This window comes from Cryptomeria japonica, chromosome 2 (genome assembly GCF_030272615.1).
Source record: "Cryptomeria japonica chromosome 2, Sugi_1.0, whole genome shotgun sequence".
Classification (NCBI taxonomy): domain Eukaryota; kingdom Viridiplantae; phylum Streptophyta; class Pinopsida; order Cupressales; family Cupressaceae; genus Cryptomeria; species Cryptomeria japonica.
In genome coordinates, this window is record NC_081406.1 from 23,066,326 (window position 1) to 23,086,354 (window position 20,029).

The 20,029-nt window shown below is 36.1% G+C and overlaps 1 protein-coding gene and 1 pseudogene across 1 annotated transcript; one reads left to right on the top strand and one right to left on the bottom strand.

The window, feature by feature from the left end:
* The first annotated feature begins 14,316 nt into the window (after positions 1 to 14,316).
* Positions 14,317 to 15,444, top strand: LOC131048490 (F-box/kelch-repeat protein At5g60570-like). The gene has a single exon (XM_057982451.2). The coding sequence runs from the start codon at positions 14,317 to 14,319 to the stop codon at positions 15,442 to 15,444; it is 1,128 nt and encodes a 375-aa protein (XP_057838434.2).
* Positions 15,445 to 17,363: 1,919 nt separating this feature from the next.
* LOC131858968 (probable fructokinase-5) overlaps positions 17,364 to 20,029 on the bottom strand; it is a 45,552-nt pseudogene continuing 42,886 nt past the window's right edge.

A 20,029-nucleotide genomic window follows, 5' to 3' on the forward strand; every position in this document is an offset into this window, starting at 1 on the left:
ATAGCAAAATCCTAGATATAGTGTGCTCTGAGGCATAACAGTAGATGATAAAATCTTTACTGAAATCAGGATTAACCAAGACAGGTTCCTGACCAATAGCATCTTTTATTGAGGCAAATGCTTTCTTCCCTTCCTCGCTCCATTTGAAAAATTATTTCTCACTCACCAAATTCACAATATATCTGGTAGTCTCAGCAAAGTCAGGGATGAACCTGCGAAGAAAATTCACTTTTTCGAAGAAGGATCTAACGCCATTCCTACTTGACAGCAAAGTCAGCTATTGAATTGCTCTTACCCTTTTAGGATCTATTTTCATCCATTCTTTAGAAACAATGTGACCGAGCAACTTATCCTCTGTGACTCCAAACATTGATTTCTTGGGGTTCAATGATACCCCATACTCGCGACACCTTTGCAACACCTGCCTCAGGTCTCGAAGATGGTGTTTTCTTTTTTTTTGAGAACACTGTCAAATCATCCAGATATACAACAATGATCTTATCCTTTAAGTGGCCAAAAGACAAGTCCATAGCCTGCTGAAATGTTGCTCCTGCATTAATCAAACCGAAAGGCATCCGGTTATATGCAAATGTACCCCAGGGAGTAATAAAAGTAGTTTTGTGTTGATCAACTTCCTGAATGCTAATCTGATTATATCCCGAAAATCCATCAAGCATGGACATCATTTCAAACCTTGAGACAGTTTGCAGAATATGGTCCATGGCCGGCAAGGGATAATTTTCTTTTAAGCTAGCTTGGTTAAGATTTATGAAGTCTACACAAATCCTTATTTCCTCGTTTTTCTTTCCGACTGGTACTATATTTGCTATCCATGTAGAATGATGGATAGGATATATAATCCTGGCCTTTAACATCTTATCCACTTCCTGGAATATAGCATGTGCTACTTTTGGATTGAAGTTTCTAATCTTTTGCCAGAAAGGGCTTGCTCCAGGCTTCAAAGGAATCTGGTGCTGAAACTTTCCTTCTCTAAAATTCTTAAGATCATCATAACACTAGGAAAACATGACCTTGAACTCCACTAGGAGGCTAATGAACCTCTCCCTTTCTGCCGGTGTGCAACACTTTCCTAGATTGATATATTTAGGTTCATTCTCGGTACCAATGTTGACCTTTTCATAACCTCCACTATCTTGGGCCTCTCGGGGCTTGTCATCTTTGTTATTTTTGTAGGCATCATTATGGTCAAACAAATGTTCTAAAGAAACTAGTCCTTTAGGAATTTTGTTTCCTTTCAACTGCATGATTCCATCAGGCAATTCCTTGGCTCGTTTTGGTGAAAATTCTTGCATCAGAACCTTCAAAATACATGATAGAAAACATATCTAAACCTTGCATAAAATTATTTATTTTCTTATCATTCTCAAATACCTGCCATGAGTCAGAATTGTCTGGGACATTGGGCCAATACACCAACTCCACTCTGTAAATTTCTTCAACAAACTCAGGATGCAGGACAAGCAATGAACCTAAGACTGCTAATGAATTTGCTTTTGAGTTCAATTCCCTGGGTATTGCTTCAATGGAGAATGCATCAAAACCTTCAATTTCATCCTAGACTCTATTTTGATAGTGCTTCAACCTTTCATTTTTAACACTAAACAACCCCCTGACCTGCTTCACAATAAGCTCAGCATCTCCTTTAACCCGCAGGAGCTTCACTCCCAATCTCTTAGCTTTGACTAAGCCTAAAAACAAGGCTTCATACTCAGCTGCATTGTTGGTATTTTTGAACTCTATCTTAAAGGAAAAAGGAATAGGGTTGCTAGAAGGTGGTATTAATACTACCCCTGCACCAGAACCTGACGCTGCACAATTGCCATCAAAATCCATTAGCCACAGGATTTCTTTTCCCTCATTTTGAGATGAATCACCCTCCACCTCACTATCAGACAAAATCATGTAGTTCCCAAATTGACAATCATGATACAAAATCTGGGCCCTAGGGTCATCAGATGGGAAAATAGTGAATTTGGACTTTGGTTCAGGCTGCAGGATGACTCGCTGCTTCCCAATAGGAATTGTGGCTTGGGACCAATCCATTTTGATTTCACCACCTAAGTCCCTACAGAAAGTATGACTTAACAACATGCCATAACTAGCTGGGATATAAACTATCACAATTGTCAACTTGATCATTTTATTTGGGTGGGAGGCAAGAAGTACTTGAGAATCCTTAATTTGACCTAGTAGAGGAATTTGTTTTGAATCCATAGAATAGCATCTGCCAAAGGTTTTGGTCAAGGATAATCCTAATGCTTTGGCTACAATAGAGGGCATTATATTATCAGATGCACCTGAATCTATAATACAATTATTCAACCTATGACCATTTATGAATAATGACATATAAAAGGGCTATGGTTTCGACTCAAGAAGGGGCACATAATCATCTATTTGAAGGGTAGTTATTTTAGGCATCTTTTCATAAACTGAGGGATGAACCAACTGTAGGTCCCGGGGACAACTGAGAGGGGGGGGGGGGTGAATTAGTTGTCTAATAAATTCAAACCAAAATCTTATTAACCAACTTAATGCTTAGTACCGGTAAGATAGTTAAGTATGTTAACAGAAAATTGCTATACTGGTAAGAATTAATGCATGAAACATAAACATAAAGTCATCCACAACACATGACACAAATATTTGGACGTGGAAACCCTGTAAGGGGAAAAACCACGGTGGGAAACCTTACCCCCAATCAGATGATACTACTGCAGATAGTAAGTGTACAAGAGGGGTCTGCACATGCAGAAAGGCCAACAGCCTAGAGCTCACTGCTTAAACACAAATGGGAGTCACACTGACTATAGTTGGATGGTTAAACCCAATGAGAATGTACTGCACAAAATATCATCTTCATATGCTGGATTCAGTACCGGTGTAATGCTGATATGCTTTTACAAAAACCTAACTTCACCTTCAAATGATGTCTTTGTGTATATCTCTACTTGATCTCGCATATATCCTTCCTTTTAATTTTTTTTTCGCATTCCACACTTGATCTTACAAATAAGATCTTACATTTATACCATACCCTAAGACCAATTTTAGTAGGTCGACTTCTACAAGATATTACAATAAAACATTTTACAAATAATACAATATCCGATGCAATAACCGATTGAACATGTCAGCTTAATGCATTTACAACAATAATAAACCATTTCCATAGCGTGCCATGCTGATCTGGAAAAGATAAACCTGCCAGTGTAACCCTAGATAACCTGGACCTATTTGCCGGTAAAAGAAAATATGCAAATAAGAATATACCAATGATTATTACTTCAAAGAAAAGTGTCCACATGATGTCTTCGACATTACCAAGTGTCTTCCATGTCAATGCAGGTATCGGTGAACATTATATCCTGTCGGTTAACCATATACTGGTGACTGTTTGAACAGTTTACTGATTGCTGGTGAATGTTGCTGGATCTCCAAAGTAGATGTATTTAGCAGGTGTTGACATCAATGACAAAACCATACCAAAATACCAACACCAACTCATTGCTATGTGAGGGAAATATGACATTTACTGATCGCTGCATTCCATTAGTCTGTTGTGCATTATTTCCTTTCACAAATTGTACAAGTCTGTCTAGTTCTTTAGGATTTAGCTTTAGGTATTTAGCAGGTGTGATTTGAATTTGAGAAGATTTGCAAAATTCTATAATATCAAATGAACTTTCTTTTTCAATAGGCTTTAAAAATAAGGATTCTTTCAATTTATGATCATTGTTATGCAATTTTGAATCAATCCCTTTACCTTTGAAGGCCATTGCAAATGATGAAGAAGACATCTGGGGTTTCACATTTTGTTGATTTCTTGTGAGCACAACACATAAAGGATCCTCTAAAGTAACCAAAATATCATTGCCTCTTTCTGAATCTGACTCGTACTCAAGAAAATGGATTTCAGAGTCGCCAGGTTGCTTTGAAGATTCTTCCTCACCCCTCATTTGAGGTATCTTTGAAATCATCAATTGTGCATACCGTACCATCTCAGGATAGGAACTGCCATCATGTTCATTAGTAAATTGATTTACACACATATTCCCTTTAGCAGGAGGTGCTTCAATTGCTAATCTTTGCTGAGCAAGGGGTAGTTGCATGATCTTATTCCCATATCCCAAAGACTGGCTCACATTCCTTCTAGGTATATCTTGGTAGGGAGGTGGGTATGAGGTATTGGCTTTCGGCAACTATCTTTTAAGGGTAATCACATCATTCATTAACCGTTGGATGATAGGATCAGAAGAAGAAGCTGAAGGCTAAGCATTAGGTGTTTGTACTTCCCTTTTCCATTTACCTGCTATGGTTAAATCATCTTCTAATTCGACTGCAAGGGTTTTAGTAGCATTTAAATCTACAACTCTCTACCTGCAGATCAAAAAACCTATTTTTGAAGGCATAGAATTAATAAAGAAACACTTAAGATTATCCTTTGAGGGCTTTTGTTTAGCTGGAATCTTGTGCAAGATCTTGTCAAACTTCGCTACAAAGTCCCTCATAGATTCAGGAATTTCCTTGTTTAAGTGGGCTAATTGAGCTAAGAGGGAATATTCATCCTCGACTACTTTAAATCTTGCCTCAAATCTCATTTTAGATCTTGCCAGGTTGTTATCACACTATTTGGTAAGTGATAAAACCAATTAGCTGCTACCCCAGTTAATGTCTGGATGAACAACCTCATAGCAAAATCCTCATGTGGAACTGCTATTATCCCACAAGCTACATTAAAGGCATTTAGGTGTTCATCAACGATGATTTCTCAATCGCCACTAAATTTTGGCAAAATTATCCCTAGCCCCCTTTGGTAAAGGATTAAGATTCAAACCTAAGTTCAACAGACCTAAAACTTCCCCCCAAGGATTATTTGCTACCATTGGAAGTATGATATTGAGGGGAGTCGGGTTGATTATATTAGGTAGAGCAACACCATGCAAGGCCAGAGCTTGGCAAACCGAGGACACAGGTCGTGACGGTGGATGGGAAGGAAGCCTACTTTTTTCCCTTCTTCGAGGTGACAAAGTGGGTCAAAAATTTAGGTTCTGTAACTCCTGAAAGACAGAATCAAAAACCCCTTCCCTTCTTTGGGACCTAGTATATCGCCTTGACTCCAGTCTTGCAATCTGGGCAACAAGTCTTATAATTCAACTCCCTAGCAGAGTCGCGGAAAATCTGTTGGTAAACAGATTTGTCTCTTTTCTAAAATCTTAATGTAAAACAAAATATGACTCTGATTCACTCTTTGTGAAAAGAAAACAAATTACCAACAGTTGGATTAATTAATTGAAATTCAAACTTTTCATTAGAGGGCAACTCCTCATTTGATTTGCAATGAATTTATTATATATATTGACACTTTTAATAAAAAAGCATTGAAAGGCTCTAGCATTTATCCATCAACACAAATAAACGCCTTTAAAACTGCAACATAGGTAAATTTCTCAAATAATATTCAAAGGAGAGTTCACAGACTCTGATTCATAACATTCTTGCTGCATACATTCAAAATAAAATGGGGACTCAACAAGAGAAACTAATAGCTCAATCGAGACTCTCTCATGCCTCACAGGGCAAGGGGGATCAAGCAAATCAATACAATCATGTGAGTCATCCAACAACCAATAGTATACATGAATTGAAAAGAATTACAAAGGTAACTGATCATCAAATTATATTGTGCTTATAATCAACTTAAGAAAGATTGCAAATCTAAGAACGCACAAATTCAAAGATAACAAAACATTTCATTAATAACCAATCATTGTATCATCCAGACAATTCGTATCAAAATTTTATCTACTGCTTCCCAAAATCACAGTTTTCGGAACCTATTCAAAGGCAAGCTTTTCAGCTTAAATAGCCACCAAGCCATAGTTTTTACATGCTTAACAAATAACATCTACTTTCATTTTGGTGAAAGAAATTGTTAAAATAACATAATAGAGAGCTAAACTAATAGCCACTGAAAGGTCAACAATTCATTGTAGAACAACTAAGCATCCATCGCAGTTGAGGAAGTTACGGGCTTGTCCTGCTTTGTCGCGGATCCATGCCATTCAAGGTGTGCTGTCAAAAAGTTCATGATAACTTGAAAATAGGGCAGGCCAATGTGTATGATCCTTTGCTTCCATACTTCTTTGTCCATATTCACCCGTGTGACCTTCACTTTATGAACCTCTAAGTGATCCGAACAGACAATGAGGATTGATTCAATCCTTGCTACTTTTGAAAAGTCATCGGTAGTCAAGGATTTTGTGGTCTGAATGGAATGGAATCTGTCTTGAAAGACTTTAATCATGTCTGCAACTTCCTCAATCACCTTGGCTCCCTCCTTCATGTGTTGGATATCAATACATTTAAGGTCCTTTTGTATAGTGTCAAGTCAGTCAGTCAGTCACCTGAGTAGCTTGGTGGATTCTACATGGCACTGTCTGATTGAATTATGCCATTCCACATTCTTCTTTGATACATATAGCACGTTATCATCTAGGTTCTCAACCAATTTCTCAGCTGGGAACTTCATCACTCCATACTTTTGGACATCATTTATTTGTGCGAGAACCACTACCCACTTAATTCTTTCCTTTTCCCAGGTGTCCATCTCCAACTTGAGCTCTTTACTCACGGTTTCTGCATCCTTATAAACCTTAACGAGATTAATAATATATTTTGATCCTTGTTAGATTATCAGGTCCAGCCACTTGTTAAACATTTCTATCACTACCCCATTTCTTTGAACTTGATCAAGCATCTTCTAGTTTGCTAGAGACTTGGGGTCAAACAACACTGGTATCTGCAACAATGGTTGAGGGTCTGGATTGTGAATAGCATTGATGTATTCTGCCATCTGTGTGACCATTTACTTCATTTCTCTCTTGTCTTTTTCATCTTTCCAAGTCCTTGAGATTATCCTCTTTGTAGAGGATTCCAGATGTTTTACATCCACGACCCTTGATGCAACCCCCAAATCTATCTTTTCCATAGTAAAATCTTCCTCTGTGGACTTATCTATGTCTCTCCCAGGAATGGGCTTGGCCACTTCAACTGTCCAAGTCCTATGGTGTCATTCACATCAAACATTGCTCGCGTTTTGATCTTTTTGGGCTTTAATGCTTTTCCTAAGCATTTACTAACCATGTCTTCCAGTGGAATGGCGACCGACACTATGCTCCTCTTCTTTCCAATGGCATCTTCCAGCCATCTTGGTGCCTGGGTAGATTCTTTAGGTGGTGGGGTGATCTATGTATCTGAGGAAGTAACGATTGCCAGGGTCTTCATGGGATTCTGTTGAATTCCGTCTTCTTCATTTGTATCCATTTCTTGCATCCTGGGCTCTCTTTGATCCTGTGAGTTCATTGTTTGTTCAGGCTCTTCGTTGGGGTCTAAGTCCACCATGATCTATTGCAGAACAGGCTCCCTACCCTTCTTTTTGCTCCTTGACCTAGTTACTCGGGCAGTTGTAAGATGGGATGATGACCTTCCTGACCTTCTTGGTGATATTTTCTCTAAGTGGGCTTTGAGACACCTGCAACATCAGCAATTTGATTAGTGGCAGAAACAGGGGATTGAACCACAATGTGTGAATCACTTCTTGATTCATGTGAGGACATGTGAGGACCCTCCTTGTGTTTTAGTTTCCTTAACCATCTCTCTGTTCTCTTGACAACATTGAAGGTCCTTGTTTGGATACTATCATCTTCTCTTTTGTTCCAGTCAATTTTTGGAATCGGTTTCCCTTCAATCTCGGTACCAAACTCAGGATCCAAGATGTCTTCCTCTGTATCTTCCAATACACCTGATATATTAATCAGGAGCCTCAAGATAACTATATGCCATAAAGTGAATCTTGACCACAACCTCTTTCTCACTTCCTGATCATCCTTGCAGTTTTCCCAATAATCCTGTATCTTAGGTTCATGGTAGAAATGACTGTCTACATTAAGGTTCTCCCTTGCATAACCTTTGTTGTCGAATCTTTGCTTAGCTACATATGGCTACAGGTTCATCCTTTTGAACTCCAATTCCAAATTCAAGGCATCTGATACTTATTTGTAACTATAAAACCCAAGTTCAATAGGAAATACCACCCCAGATTCGCCCTTCGCCCCTAATCTTTTTTTTATATAAGCCAGTTGCCTGCTCACTTATATAAGCATGTAGCTATCAAAGGCATACTTGGGTAATTTGAATTGTTGGCCTTCAAAACCACCTACCCGTATGTAAGTAAACTGTGGAAACTGGATAAAGAAACTCCCATATATACTCACAAATTCCATAGCCTCAATGAACATTCTCTTGTTTACATCATTCTGAAGCTCAAAGGCCAACCTTCTCGCAAAGACACCATTCAATCTGTCAATTTGTTCAATATATCTCTGTTGTTGCAACAAAGGGTAGTAATTGTAAACCCTCATTCCATTAATCCAGGGTTCATTGGGTAATCCAGGCCAATCTCTTGTGCAGGCTAAAATATAAAATAGGTAAGAAGACACGTAAAACCCAGTCATCCCCACAAAATTGCTTAGTCCATTGTGAAGCCTCTCTGCAATTACCTGAGACCAATCTAGAAATCTGTCACCAGATAGAATCACTTGGATGAAGAAGTACAACCAGTCTTCCTAGTAGAAGGAATGTGAATTCCTCTTTACTTTGTTCAAAAGAACAATGATGTCTCACACCTCTGTGATGAGGTGTTCTCGGGTTAGGGGTTTGGGTTGTCATAATCGTCCTTTCTGAACCCTCAAGAGCCAATTTCTTGTAATTACACTTCTGCATTTGCTCTTGTTCTCAGAGAAGTAGGTGTATGAATTTCCAATGGTCCAATCCTCATACTCCTCTTTATGCAGAATACCCATTGTCGCCATCACCGTTTCCCTATTAATGCTGACTAATACCTCACCATCATTGTTTCTGATGCAACTGTTCTCAGAGTCATATCTGTTCATGCAAGCCAACACCAAATCTAGACATGGCGCAATGAGTGGGAATGCAACAACTTCCACAAGAACCACTCTTAACTATTTTCTCCATTAATGAACTGGCATGAGGATTCTTAGCCGTTTCAAGGAAATCCCCCAGGCCTACATGAACTAAGGAGGTGTCTTCTATTTCCGGTAAGATACTCACCAAACATGAGGTTCAGTCAAGCTTTGGTAGCACTAGCATCATTTTAACTATCTATTCCCTTAACTAAGAAATTTTAATAGCAATACAGTATTCTACCCCAACAATTTTCAGTTTCCCCCCTTTTCTATACTGATAAAACTCTAGTACACAAAGAAACACAATATAGGAGAAAATGACTGAACTTACCCGATAACACCATGAAAACTGGAAATTCTTTTGGAGAACAGAGCTGGATTTACCTTCGATGCCTCCAATTTATCGAAGTATGGCAACTACGACCTTTCTAAATATGGAAAGAAACTCATACATTTTTTTCTTTGATCAGACAGGTAAATATCTATAGGACCACACATGTTTCATCATGATTTACCCAAGCGTGCAAAGTAACGGTAAAATGACAAACTCGACACCTTCTTAATTATCCATCACTTCTGCACAGGCAATTTGATGTTTACATGATTACTTTCCACATTTAGAATTTCAAAAAGCCGAATAAGGGAATATTCCTTCTTGTCGCGCCGCTTTTATTTCCACTAAAAAGCTTTCAGGTTAGTTGAAATAAACTTATGAACCTTGAACCTCTTTAAACAAAAGGTTCAACCGTTCAAGCTCACTTAAGAAATATAACAATAATGGTTGGCATATAAACAACACCGAGAATGAGTGACAAAAAGAAAAGGACCATTTAAAGTGAAGTTTGAACCTTTTGTACCGCTTAAAATTTGGTTCAAGGTTCAAGACCACATATCAACTCAACGCAAAAAGACTCACGCTCGTCATATAACAATACATTGCCGTGACTCACAAAAGGGCATTTCGAACCTTGAACCGTTTGAAAATTTGGTTCAAGGGGTTCAAAAATTCAATGACCAAAAGAAAAACAAAAAAAACGCACTTGTTCACATGGTGACAAAGACCAAAACAACTTTCTTTTAAATCACGCTTTGAACCTTGAACCATATGAACCTTTGACAATAGAGTTCAACGATTGAAGTACAAGGAGAACAAATGACCCGACGGAACAAAGGCACAAAAGGCAACCCACGAATTGGAATATTTGAAAGGGAAGAATTGCGAGTGGACTAACACATCGTTATTTTTCTTTTCTTTTGCTCATTCTAGGCATGCAATCTTGATCATCATGACCATTGTTGTTGTGAAAGTGATAACACCAACACTAGGTTTAACTGAGGCAAGCCTCTATACAACATAACCCCTTTTTCTCTTTCTATTTTTAAATATCTATATTGTTATGATGGAAGGAAGATATAAATCTTGAGCCCTTTTGGAGACTCTTTTTTCTTTCCTGGTCTATCATTAATAGATTAGGTTATTTTATTCATTCAAACATATTTACATATTGGTTTTTGATTCATCTCTACCACAAGTGAAAATATAGTGTTTGATTTATATAGGAAGGTAACCTTATCTTTTTGCACTTTTGGACTATAGTGTGGTGCATTAGAATGTTAGATACTTTACCCTAATCTTCAGTGCAATGTTCTTCTTAGTGCCATATTTTCATATCTACTTTTTTTATTTCTACTTATTTGTTTTGTAGCATTTACATTTTGTTAATTTTTCACAATTTGATCATTATTAGCCTAGTTCATTGGAATCTCAATCAAACTTCACAATTATAATGAGCCAAAACCATCCAACCAACTTTCTCTTGCTTAAGGAAAATAGCCAGGACCAATCCTTTGGTTGGATTTTATGTTCCAATGTTTGTTTCAAAGGTATTGATTTATATTAGTTCATTAAGTCTAGATCATTCATCTCCTTCATCAAACATTTTGGTGAATTCAACATAGCTTATACTTGTAAACCTTATTTTCTTGCATATATATTCTTTGATTTGATTAGTTGATTAATTGATTACATGGTTACATTGAACATCTTATTTACCATTTGCGAGTATTGTGTATTTAGTTTAAAAAATAAAACAATTAATTACTTTTTTCTTTTTAAAAAACTGAAAAATCTTCTCTTCTTCTAATATATCATCAAGATATCCTCTTATCATCACTTTCTTCTATTATATTTCTTCTTAGGAACATTTGTGTGTCTTGAAACTTATACTTTATTTACGAGTTCCATGATCTAGTGTTTTGAATATGATATTCTCGTAAGAAGTAGTTATAGAATTATGGGTTCCTATGTTTTAAATATCTTCAACGTTGAGCCCAAATTTGCTAGCTTATTTACCCTAGAAGGTTTTGGAACACAATCATCTTTGGATCCCATTCTCACCATGTCGATGATCTTTGAGTTACAATACCCTCATGATTCTCTTGAGTTGACAAATCTATAAAGAGGGGTCTAATCAATAATGAGCTAATTAGATCAATATTTCCAAGGTATAGTTTAATCCCACAAAATAGTTATTTGAAAAATACACAAAACAAACGCAAAAAATATAAACACAAAATAATTTATAAACAAGACCCTTCTTAAGGTCACCCTACAAAACCATTGAGTTAGAATTCTTAAGAGTTTTTGTTTTGTCTTGCAAGAATGATGGTATTCAGGTTTTAGTTTTTGGGAAAGGAATACCATCAAAAAAATAAAATAGTATATTTCAAGTTAAAAACAAGCTACTTCATTTGATTATTCATGATTTTTTAAAATAAAATTAAATAAACATTACAATATGTTGTCACATTTAAAAGTTATTCTCATCTAAAGATGCAAGATAAAATACACGTGCTTTGAATAATATTACTTAATTTTTAATGCATTATTTGGTAAAATAGCCTAGTCTACTATATCCAACTCAAAAACAAATTTCCAATTCTTATAAAAATGTTATAATTGTGATTAGTTTTGCAAAAGTTATGATAATTTTAGCATGTAGGCAGGTATCTTAAAAAAATCAAAGGGGTAGGGGAAGGAGTTTAGTTCCTTTGGCTCGGATCCTAGTCATATTGAGGCTAGATAAATAATTTAAAAGAGATAAGGGGCTGAGAATTTCACGCCATGTGATTAAGTGGTAAAGGATTTTATGACCAAGGGTTGTGATTATTTTTTTGCCCCCTTGAATAGGGGTTGGATAGAGGACATGACCATGGGCTAAGGAGCTATATAGGTTATGTGCACGAGGTGGCTATGTATACATGTCTATGTGGGATTGTATATATGCTAAGCTTTTAGAGTATATATACATAGATTTTTTTTGTGTTTATGTAGGGAGGCTATGATTGTCGAGGTATCCACAAGGATCTTTAATGTATATACTTCCTCATAGAATTGCATAGGTTCCAGAAGTATTGGGAAAATTGTTTTGACATGAAGAAATATTTAACTCGAGATGATTCTACAATCGTTTCAAGGTCAATTCCAATTTTAAAATTTAAGAATAAAAAATATACATCATTTAGTGGATATAAACATACCTCTTTATTTTTGTTTCTATCTTGTAGTGGGCAATTAGCAATACTTATATATCTTGTAGTGGGGAATCATTTAGAGTGCTCAAGATCATTTCATCATCCTTCAAATGTTTGCAAAAAACTGAAGCTACCACATTCAATAAATTTAACCATGACATGTTGAATGCCAGAGAAAACAATAAGGACATTTCATCAGGATTAATTGCCTTTTATATAGGAGTAAATAACAATGCAGTAGCAAGCTTTGATATGATTAGGAATTCCATAAATGTAGTTACCATATCTATTTTAGTTGGCACTGCTCTAACTGGAATCTGGATGCAATTTTTCAATTTGATCTACATTTTTTAATCAATGTAGAAATTATTCTGAATCTTTTTGAAGATTTGAATTTCCAAATTTCTTTGACCCCTTTAATAAATAATTTTTTTTGACCCTGCTAATTATTTCCATAATGTCATGGCTATCATTATAGGCTATAATCTTAAACATAGAAAATGGATCCAAGGTTTGAAAAGGCCTTGGAAAATTGAATTGTTCTCCTTTTCATTGCATGGTCGAGTATGCTTCCACACTTTGCATGTAGCTCATGTGGCTTGTCTATGTTTGGACATTTATTTATGTTTTAATTGCATTCAAATACATTCCAATGTCAAAAGGAAAAAAAATGTTGAGAAATATATTGAGTTTTTTTATAAGCTGGGTTGTTTTCTAACCACTTCTAATGTCAACTGCCAATCTTAGTGTTCTAAATTTACTACAAATGAGTGTCAAAGTATGTAAACTGCCAATCTCATTGCTTTTGATTTACTATAAATTAAAAATAAATAATTCCAATAAATAAACTTTCAATAAATTAAATAAATTTTAAAACAAATGAAATAATTAGTTTAAAATAATTGTTAGATATTTCTGATATTTATAATTATATAATTTATTATCGATGTTATCTATTGCACCTCATTGGATACAAGCGCTACCCAAAATAAAAAAAAAACAAGATTACAAATTGGAGAAATCAAATCAAAATGCTAGCATCATACTAAACTAAGCCTAGTGTCAATTAGTGCTGCTTTGCCCTTATTTGGACTATGAGACATTCCTCTTGGTCACCACTCTAGTTGAGTATATGACGTGGAAATCGATCTGGATTTAAGCGTGCAATCAAGGAGAGTTGTCGGCAAATTGGGATTCGATCATACAGAGCAATGCAAATATAGAATTGAGGCCACTATCCTACGTGTTTTGTTCCTTTCTTTCTTTGAGGTAGATAGAACTGTCCCAAATCCATACTAAATTCCAACTATATTCCAATCACACCCAAACTCTACTTCTTATCGTTTCTTCACGCAATGTATTTTCAACACATAACAAATGTACAGTTCAATAGCACAGATTTGGACACGAATATCACATCCCGTTAGTTTTAAAACGTTACTGTCCAAACGTCCTTACTGTTTAATATCGAAGACGCAAAACTGGGTCTATCATTCTGAATTCTAAATTTGGATATGTCAATCATTTTCAAAAGAATCTTGGATGATGGATCCATAACAAAACAATCAAAATTGTTAGCACGACGGTCAGCTTTTCCCTTTGTCCTTATCCTTCACGGTCTCAACTACCATTCCAGAATGTGAGAAAATCATTATTTAGAATTTCTTTATTTCAAAGATTTTATCATGTTACATTGGTTATACTTTAGAATCTATTTTTTAACTCATAAATATGTGGAGGCGGCCTTTCGAAGAACATGATTGTGCTTAGAATGGATGAATCTCTAGTGTCTGCTTTGCTCCCATCTCTGCCTGACGAAATTGCATGGCGGTGCCTTGCCAGATTGCCTCGTCGTAGCAGAGCCATCGCCTCGTGCGTCTCCCGAGCGTGGGCGAATGCATGCAAGAACAAATCTTTCATCAGATATCTTCGCCGCTCTCTCAATCTCCCAACAGAATACTGTACTTTCATTGCAGTTTTTGACAGCAGATTCGATGGAGACTACGTCCATGCAACTCAGCATAATACGAAATGGCTGCTGGTCGACCCTCTCAGCCTTGGGGCCCAGGTTTTACCCAATCCCCTCTCTGCAATTTCTGTTGAGATGGATTTCTGTAGCGCAGCCACCAATGATCAGATCTTTCTACCGCAAGTCAATCAGACGAAAGAAGGGTTTTGTTCATACGAAATCGGAGTGGGCCGCTGGAAGTCTGTAGAATTGCCCCCCGGAAAACGCTGCAGGAGATTTTGCTGTGCCGAAATGAAAGAATTCGTCTACCTTTGTGGCGGGCTAATAAATTTCACCGGAGAAGCTTCTAAGAGCGCTTTTCGATACCACAACCGGAATAATCAATGGGAAAAGCTTCCCGACATGATCGCGCCAAGAATTAATTGTGCAGGTGTGAGCATGAATGATACATTCTACGCTATAGGAGGATATTGCCATTCCCATGAAGGTTTTCCCCAGACTCATGCTTCGGCAGAGAGATTCGATCCCACGACCGGTCAATGGACACTGCTGCCCAATTTCTGCGCAGAGGGGTTAAGGTATGCGGAGGATTCGGCCATCGCAGAATCTGATTTTGCTGTTGTGGAGAATAAGAGGCTTTTTGCAGTGCAAGCTCAGTCGAATGAGGTGATGGAGTTGGATGGTGTGAAGGAGGATTGGAGGCATGTGGGATACATTGGAGGCGTTTGTGAGATGCGTGATTGTGGGACTAATTATAAAATCCTGGGCGTTGGAAGTGAGCTGTGGGCGATCCAGTATAGGGTGGGGAAATCAATAAAGATTTACTCCTGCAAGCCAGGAGAATTAGAGAGTTTAATATGGAGGCAAATTGATGTTAGAGGATTAGAGAGTTTCGATCATGTTTTAACAGGCACGACATTCCAAGTATAGGTGTTTTTCAATGCAATTAGATTGTGTGAGTTTAAGATGTGTTTCTAGCCATTGGGAATGTTTTAGACCCAGGTGGCTTTATTAGCGGATAGGCTTGTATTATGTGGGCTTTGCCCATCAGAAGTATCTCATTCCTTCCATTCATTCCGTCTATTTTGTTAAACTTTCATCAAAATTTAATGGATGTTATTACTGTTTTTTTTTAATTTCACTTTAAAGTCATTGACTCCCGAATTATTTTCAGTCACGGCTGTCATCCATTCCAGCTAGGTTGAAGCTCATCATTCCTGGCAATAAAAATTCATTTGAAAACAGCAACGTGAATCATATTTAATTCCCACAAATCTGTTCTACCAAATGACAGCGAGTTGCTATAAAAATATTGATTTTTTTTTTTTTGGGAAACTGTACGGGGCTGCTAATCAACATAGAAAAATATTAAAAAGGAAAAATTATAAAATAAATTGCCAGTTAAGCTTAAGCAGAAAACAAAGAGATTCACATCCGTAAACACTATAACACCCCCATACTCATGGATTTGGCCCAAACTCTGCCTGCACCACTTAAATTTACTACGAGTGATTCTAATTTCTTAGTTTTTATTTTTTCAAACATCAATTACCCTATTTAATGGAAGTTCCCTGGAGCTGCTATTTAATTTTTACATTTATTTTTTCCCTGCCTAGGTATTGTTTAATTTTTAATGATGATTTCTATTGATTGTGGCTGCCAAACATAAGCAAAAAGTATAGCTTGTTCCCAGCAGTGGTGCAGCCAAAATAACATCATTTGTAGGCACAATGGTAAGGAATTTTTTTTTAGGTAAAAATGTGTAATTTTATGTTGTATAATTATATTTAATATCAAGATATTTAAATAAAAAAATAAATAAATAACAACACAATTTGCATTTTTCCAATTTTATAGCATGGCAGACATTAATGGTAAACATTTTAGTAGCGGAAGGTAACCAAATCATGGCGCTTATTTCCTCTTTTTCCTGTCATTGCTTTTTAAAAATATCGGAGATGTTTTTTTATAGTTATCATACTTTAAAAAAAAAAAAATAGAGGACATTTCCTCCATGCAAGTACATTCCCACCCACACCAAACTCTTATTTGACTAGCAGTTGTAGGGGGAGTACCTGCAACAGGAGGCCGATAGGTGTGATTGTAAAGGCATCATAGAGAAAGAAAGCAAATAAAGGAAAATATGCAAGGAATGCAAGGAATAGAAAAGGATGTATATAATCAATTTCCATGAGTGTTTGACAAATTACAAGTTATGTGAGGCAAATAAAGATGAAAACAAATGTTGAAACTTTTGCTATGAAACAGAGTATGTAAGTATTTGTACCAATCCTTTTTCAATCTATTTCTTATTAAATTGCATAGATAAGGAACAAGCACCTTGATTAAGTCGATGTTATACCAGATGCTTAAGATGCCTTTCTGAGCTTATTGATATTATTTACTCTTCCTCGAAAGTCCTAAGTGAAAAGAAAAGGATGGTCAAAAAAATGTTTTAGCAACTTTTCTATCTAGAATAATCATTAGGACAACATTTTCTTTCTATATTGATATTAATATAGTAATGAGAGATTTTATAAATTGTACACAGTGGCACCTTTCTGATAAAGATTTTAGAAAACAAATATTTTTTGATCCTACACAGTTGTTTCCATAAATATTTACCAAAATATAGAACAAATTGTGGAACAATTGTAGTTTGTCCCTCATTGGTAACCATCATCAAGGACCTGCTAGACTATTCCCTTTTCGGAAGATACCCAAACATGATTATATGCAAAAAATGCTTGTGAATGCAAAGTTTGTGACATTTATGATGAGAAACAAAAGAAACATCCAAGGGAAAACAAACGAATAAAAAATTTCACCTTAAACACTGATTTCCCAAGTTATTCACAAATACCAACCTTGGTATAATATTTGCAACCTTTTTCTCCTACATTTACAAGAAATAACTTGAGTCCTGGATGCATAAGGAACATGATTACTTCATCCTTTTCATAGTCTCCTCCATCTATAAGGAACTCCACTTCATTCTCACTGACTTGCACAAAAAATCAAAACAATTAGTCCTCGTCTCTAACACCTTATTTGTGAGATGGATAGAGATGGAAAAGATAGCATTGAAACAGGTCATGCTAATTGTACCAATCCCCTTTGGATGCATATAATCAGTTTCCATGAGTGTTAGACAATTACAAGTTATGTGAGGCAAATAAAGATGAAAACAAATGTTTAAACTTTTTCTATGAAACAAAGTATGTAAGTATTTGTACCAATCCTTTTTCAATCTATTTCTTATTAAATTCCATAGGTAAGGAACAAGCACCTTGATTAAGTCGGTGTTATACCTAATGCTTAAGATGCCTTTCCGAGCTTCTTCTGGAGAGGGCCACAATGGCATTTTGAGATTAGTGTCATAATATAAGAGAGCATGTGTCTTTTGCCATTCTTAAAGCTGCAAGATGGGCTGATCTACATGGCTCTGCAATTAGATTGATTGATCCATAGTGAAATATGTGTGCCTGGAAATGAAAGATTCATTTCTTAGCAAAACGCATTTAGAAAAAGATTTATATCATCACAAACAATTATAAATTGCCCTCAGTCCTGATATTGTGATGAGTGGCTAGAAGAGGCAATAAACTCACAACATTATTTTGGACCTTAGAATTAAAAGTGAGAAAATAAACCTCTCCGTACAAGAAAACAACTAGGGAATGTAAATCAGAAAATATCAAATCGATATACTGCAATGTGCCATATGAACCGGTCACATGAAGGAAAAAACATGAATTTATGTTTTCACAAGTTGGATAAAGTGCCAAAATATTACATTATGTCTATTTTTCCATTATGCTTGTCAAGAGAATGTCAACAAGATCATCACTTAATTTTTGAACACAAGAATTTTTTGAGTTGTAGAAGCAATTCCATAAGCCAATCCTAATTGAGGGAAGGCATTTTCAAAAAATGACCAAAGAGTTCAAAATCATACATGATTGGATTATTTCTAGGACTTACCCGCTATATTAGGTCCCTGTCAAGTTCAGGTTCAGTCAGGAGCATGGCAGCACTAGGGTTGCGATAAAACATGAACTCTCATTCTTCATCACTGTGTAGTGTCACAAATGCAAGCGTTGTTCTAGCATGACTATCAAACAATAGTCCCCTATCGTCCACACCATTCTCCCTTAAAATTCCAACCAACATGTGCCCAAACTCATCATCACCAACCGGCAAAGAGTGAAAGGGTTTGAATTGTATTGCTGGTCTGCCACAAGGATATCAAATGAATACCCAAATTAAACTGTCACAAATAAAAAGAAAAAATCATAGGCATAATGCAGATCAATTTTAAGAGTTATTACCATTTGACCCAGAATTACAGAATTCCATGACATAATTACAATGCAAAACCCTATTTATGAATATTTTGTTAATTGACATTGACCTAATAAATCATTACTTCAAGGGACCCTGAAATAGATCTAATCTAGGTACACATATGACTTCCTTTTTAATTCGATTATATCATCAGAGAAGAAGAAGGAAATTCTCAAAATAATTGCAAGTGATGCCTAGTTTTAGCCCTATACATTAAATTTTATTTTCATCCTTATTGACATGAAAAGGGTAAACTATAAGAATTCAAGAAAATTAAGAATAGATTGAAGAATGGAGATGTGCATTACCCGAAGCCCTTTACCGCGATGGATGACTATGCTTCCAAACACAATTGCTAGAGGCACATAATTCAAGAAGGATTGAGAGGTAGGCACATTGATACCTGTGCAACACTTAAGATGGTGAAGTTAAAACAATATCAAATTTCAGAATAAAATATTAGAATCAGAATCCACTGAAAGGCAGATTGTTAGTTAGACCTCGCCATGCAAGTTCAGAGGAGGAGAAACCAGTGGCTGTTATCAACAAAGACAACACTTGCCCTAAAACCAGAGCTATAATAGTTCGCCTCGAAGAAAAATCTCTTACACCATTCATTATACTTGCGTTACTCAGCCAATTGATTGTAGAAAGTCTAGGCTTAAATTTGCTAACGATAATTTAAAAAGGCCACTGCTATATACGATAGGGATCAAATTACCATAGTGGAGTAAACTCGTTCATGTCATTCATTGACATAAGATTTGTGGCCTAATAAAAGCTCCTCAAAATACCCTGCATATAATCTACTTTCAATTCTCCATCATAGATAGAAAACACATATTTGAATCATCTTTTTAATAGAAGAACCCGGATAGAACAAAACCTAGAAAATGTATATACATACATACCACCATATTACGTCCATCAGTCATAATGACAGAGATGACCTCTGAAAATTTTAAGAAACATATTCATATTTAATAAAAAATTAAGTGTAAACCCAAAATAGAAACAGTAGATGTCCACTCTGTACTCTTAAAAGAAATGGATAAAAATACATATGGTCCATCATGGAATCCGATCCTTTGATTGACATTGCTATGAAAATATGGTTTTCCGATACCCACAAAGCAGAGAAAATGTTCAAAGAAGACGAGCAAGAAAA

What these genes read in the sequence shown, in the direction of transcription:
- LOC131048490 (XM_057982451.2), top strand. Translation starts at nt 14,317, where the DNA reads ATGGATGAATCTCTAGTGTCTGCTTTGCTCCCATCTCTGCCTGACGAA.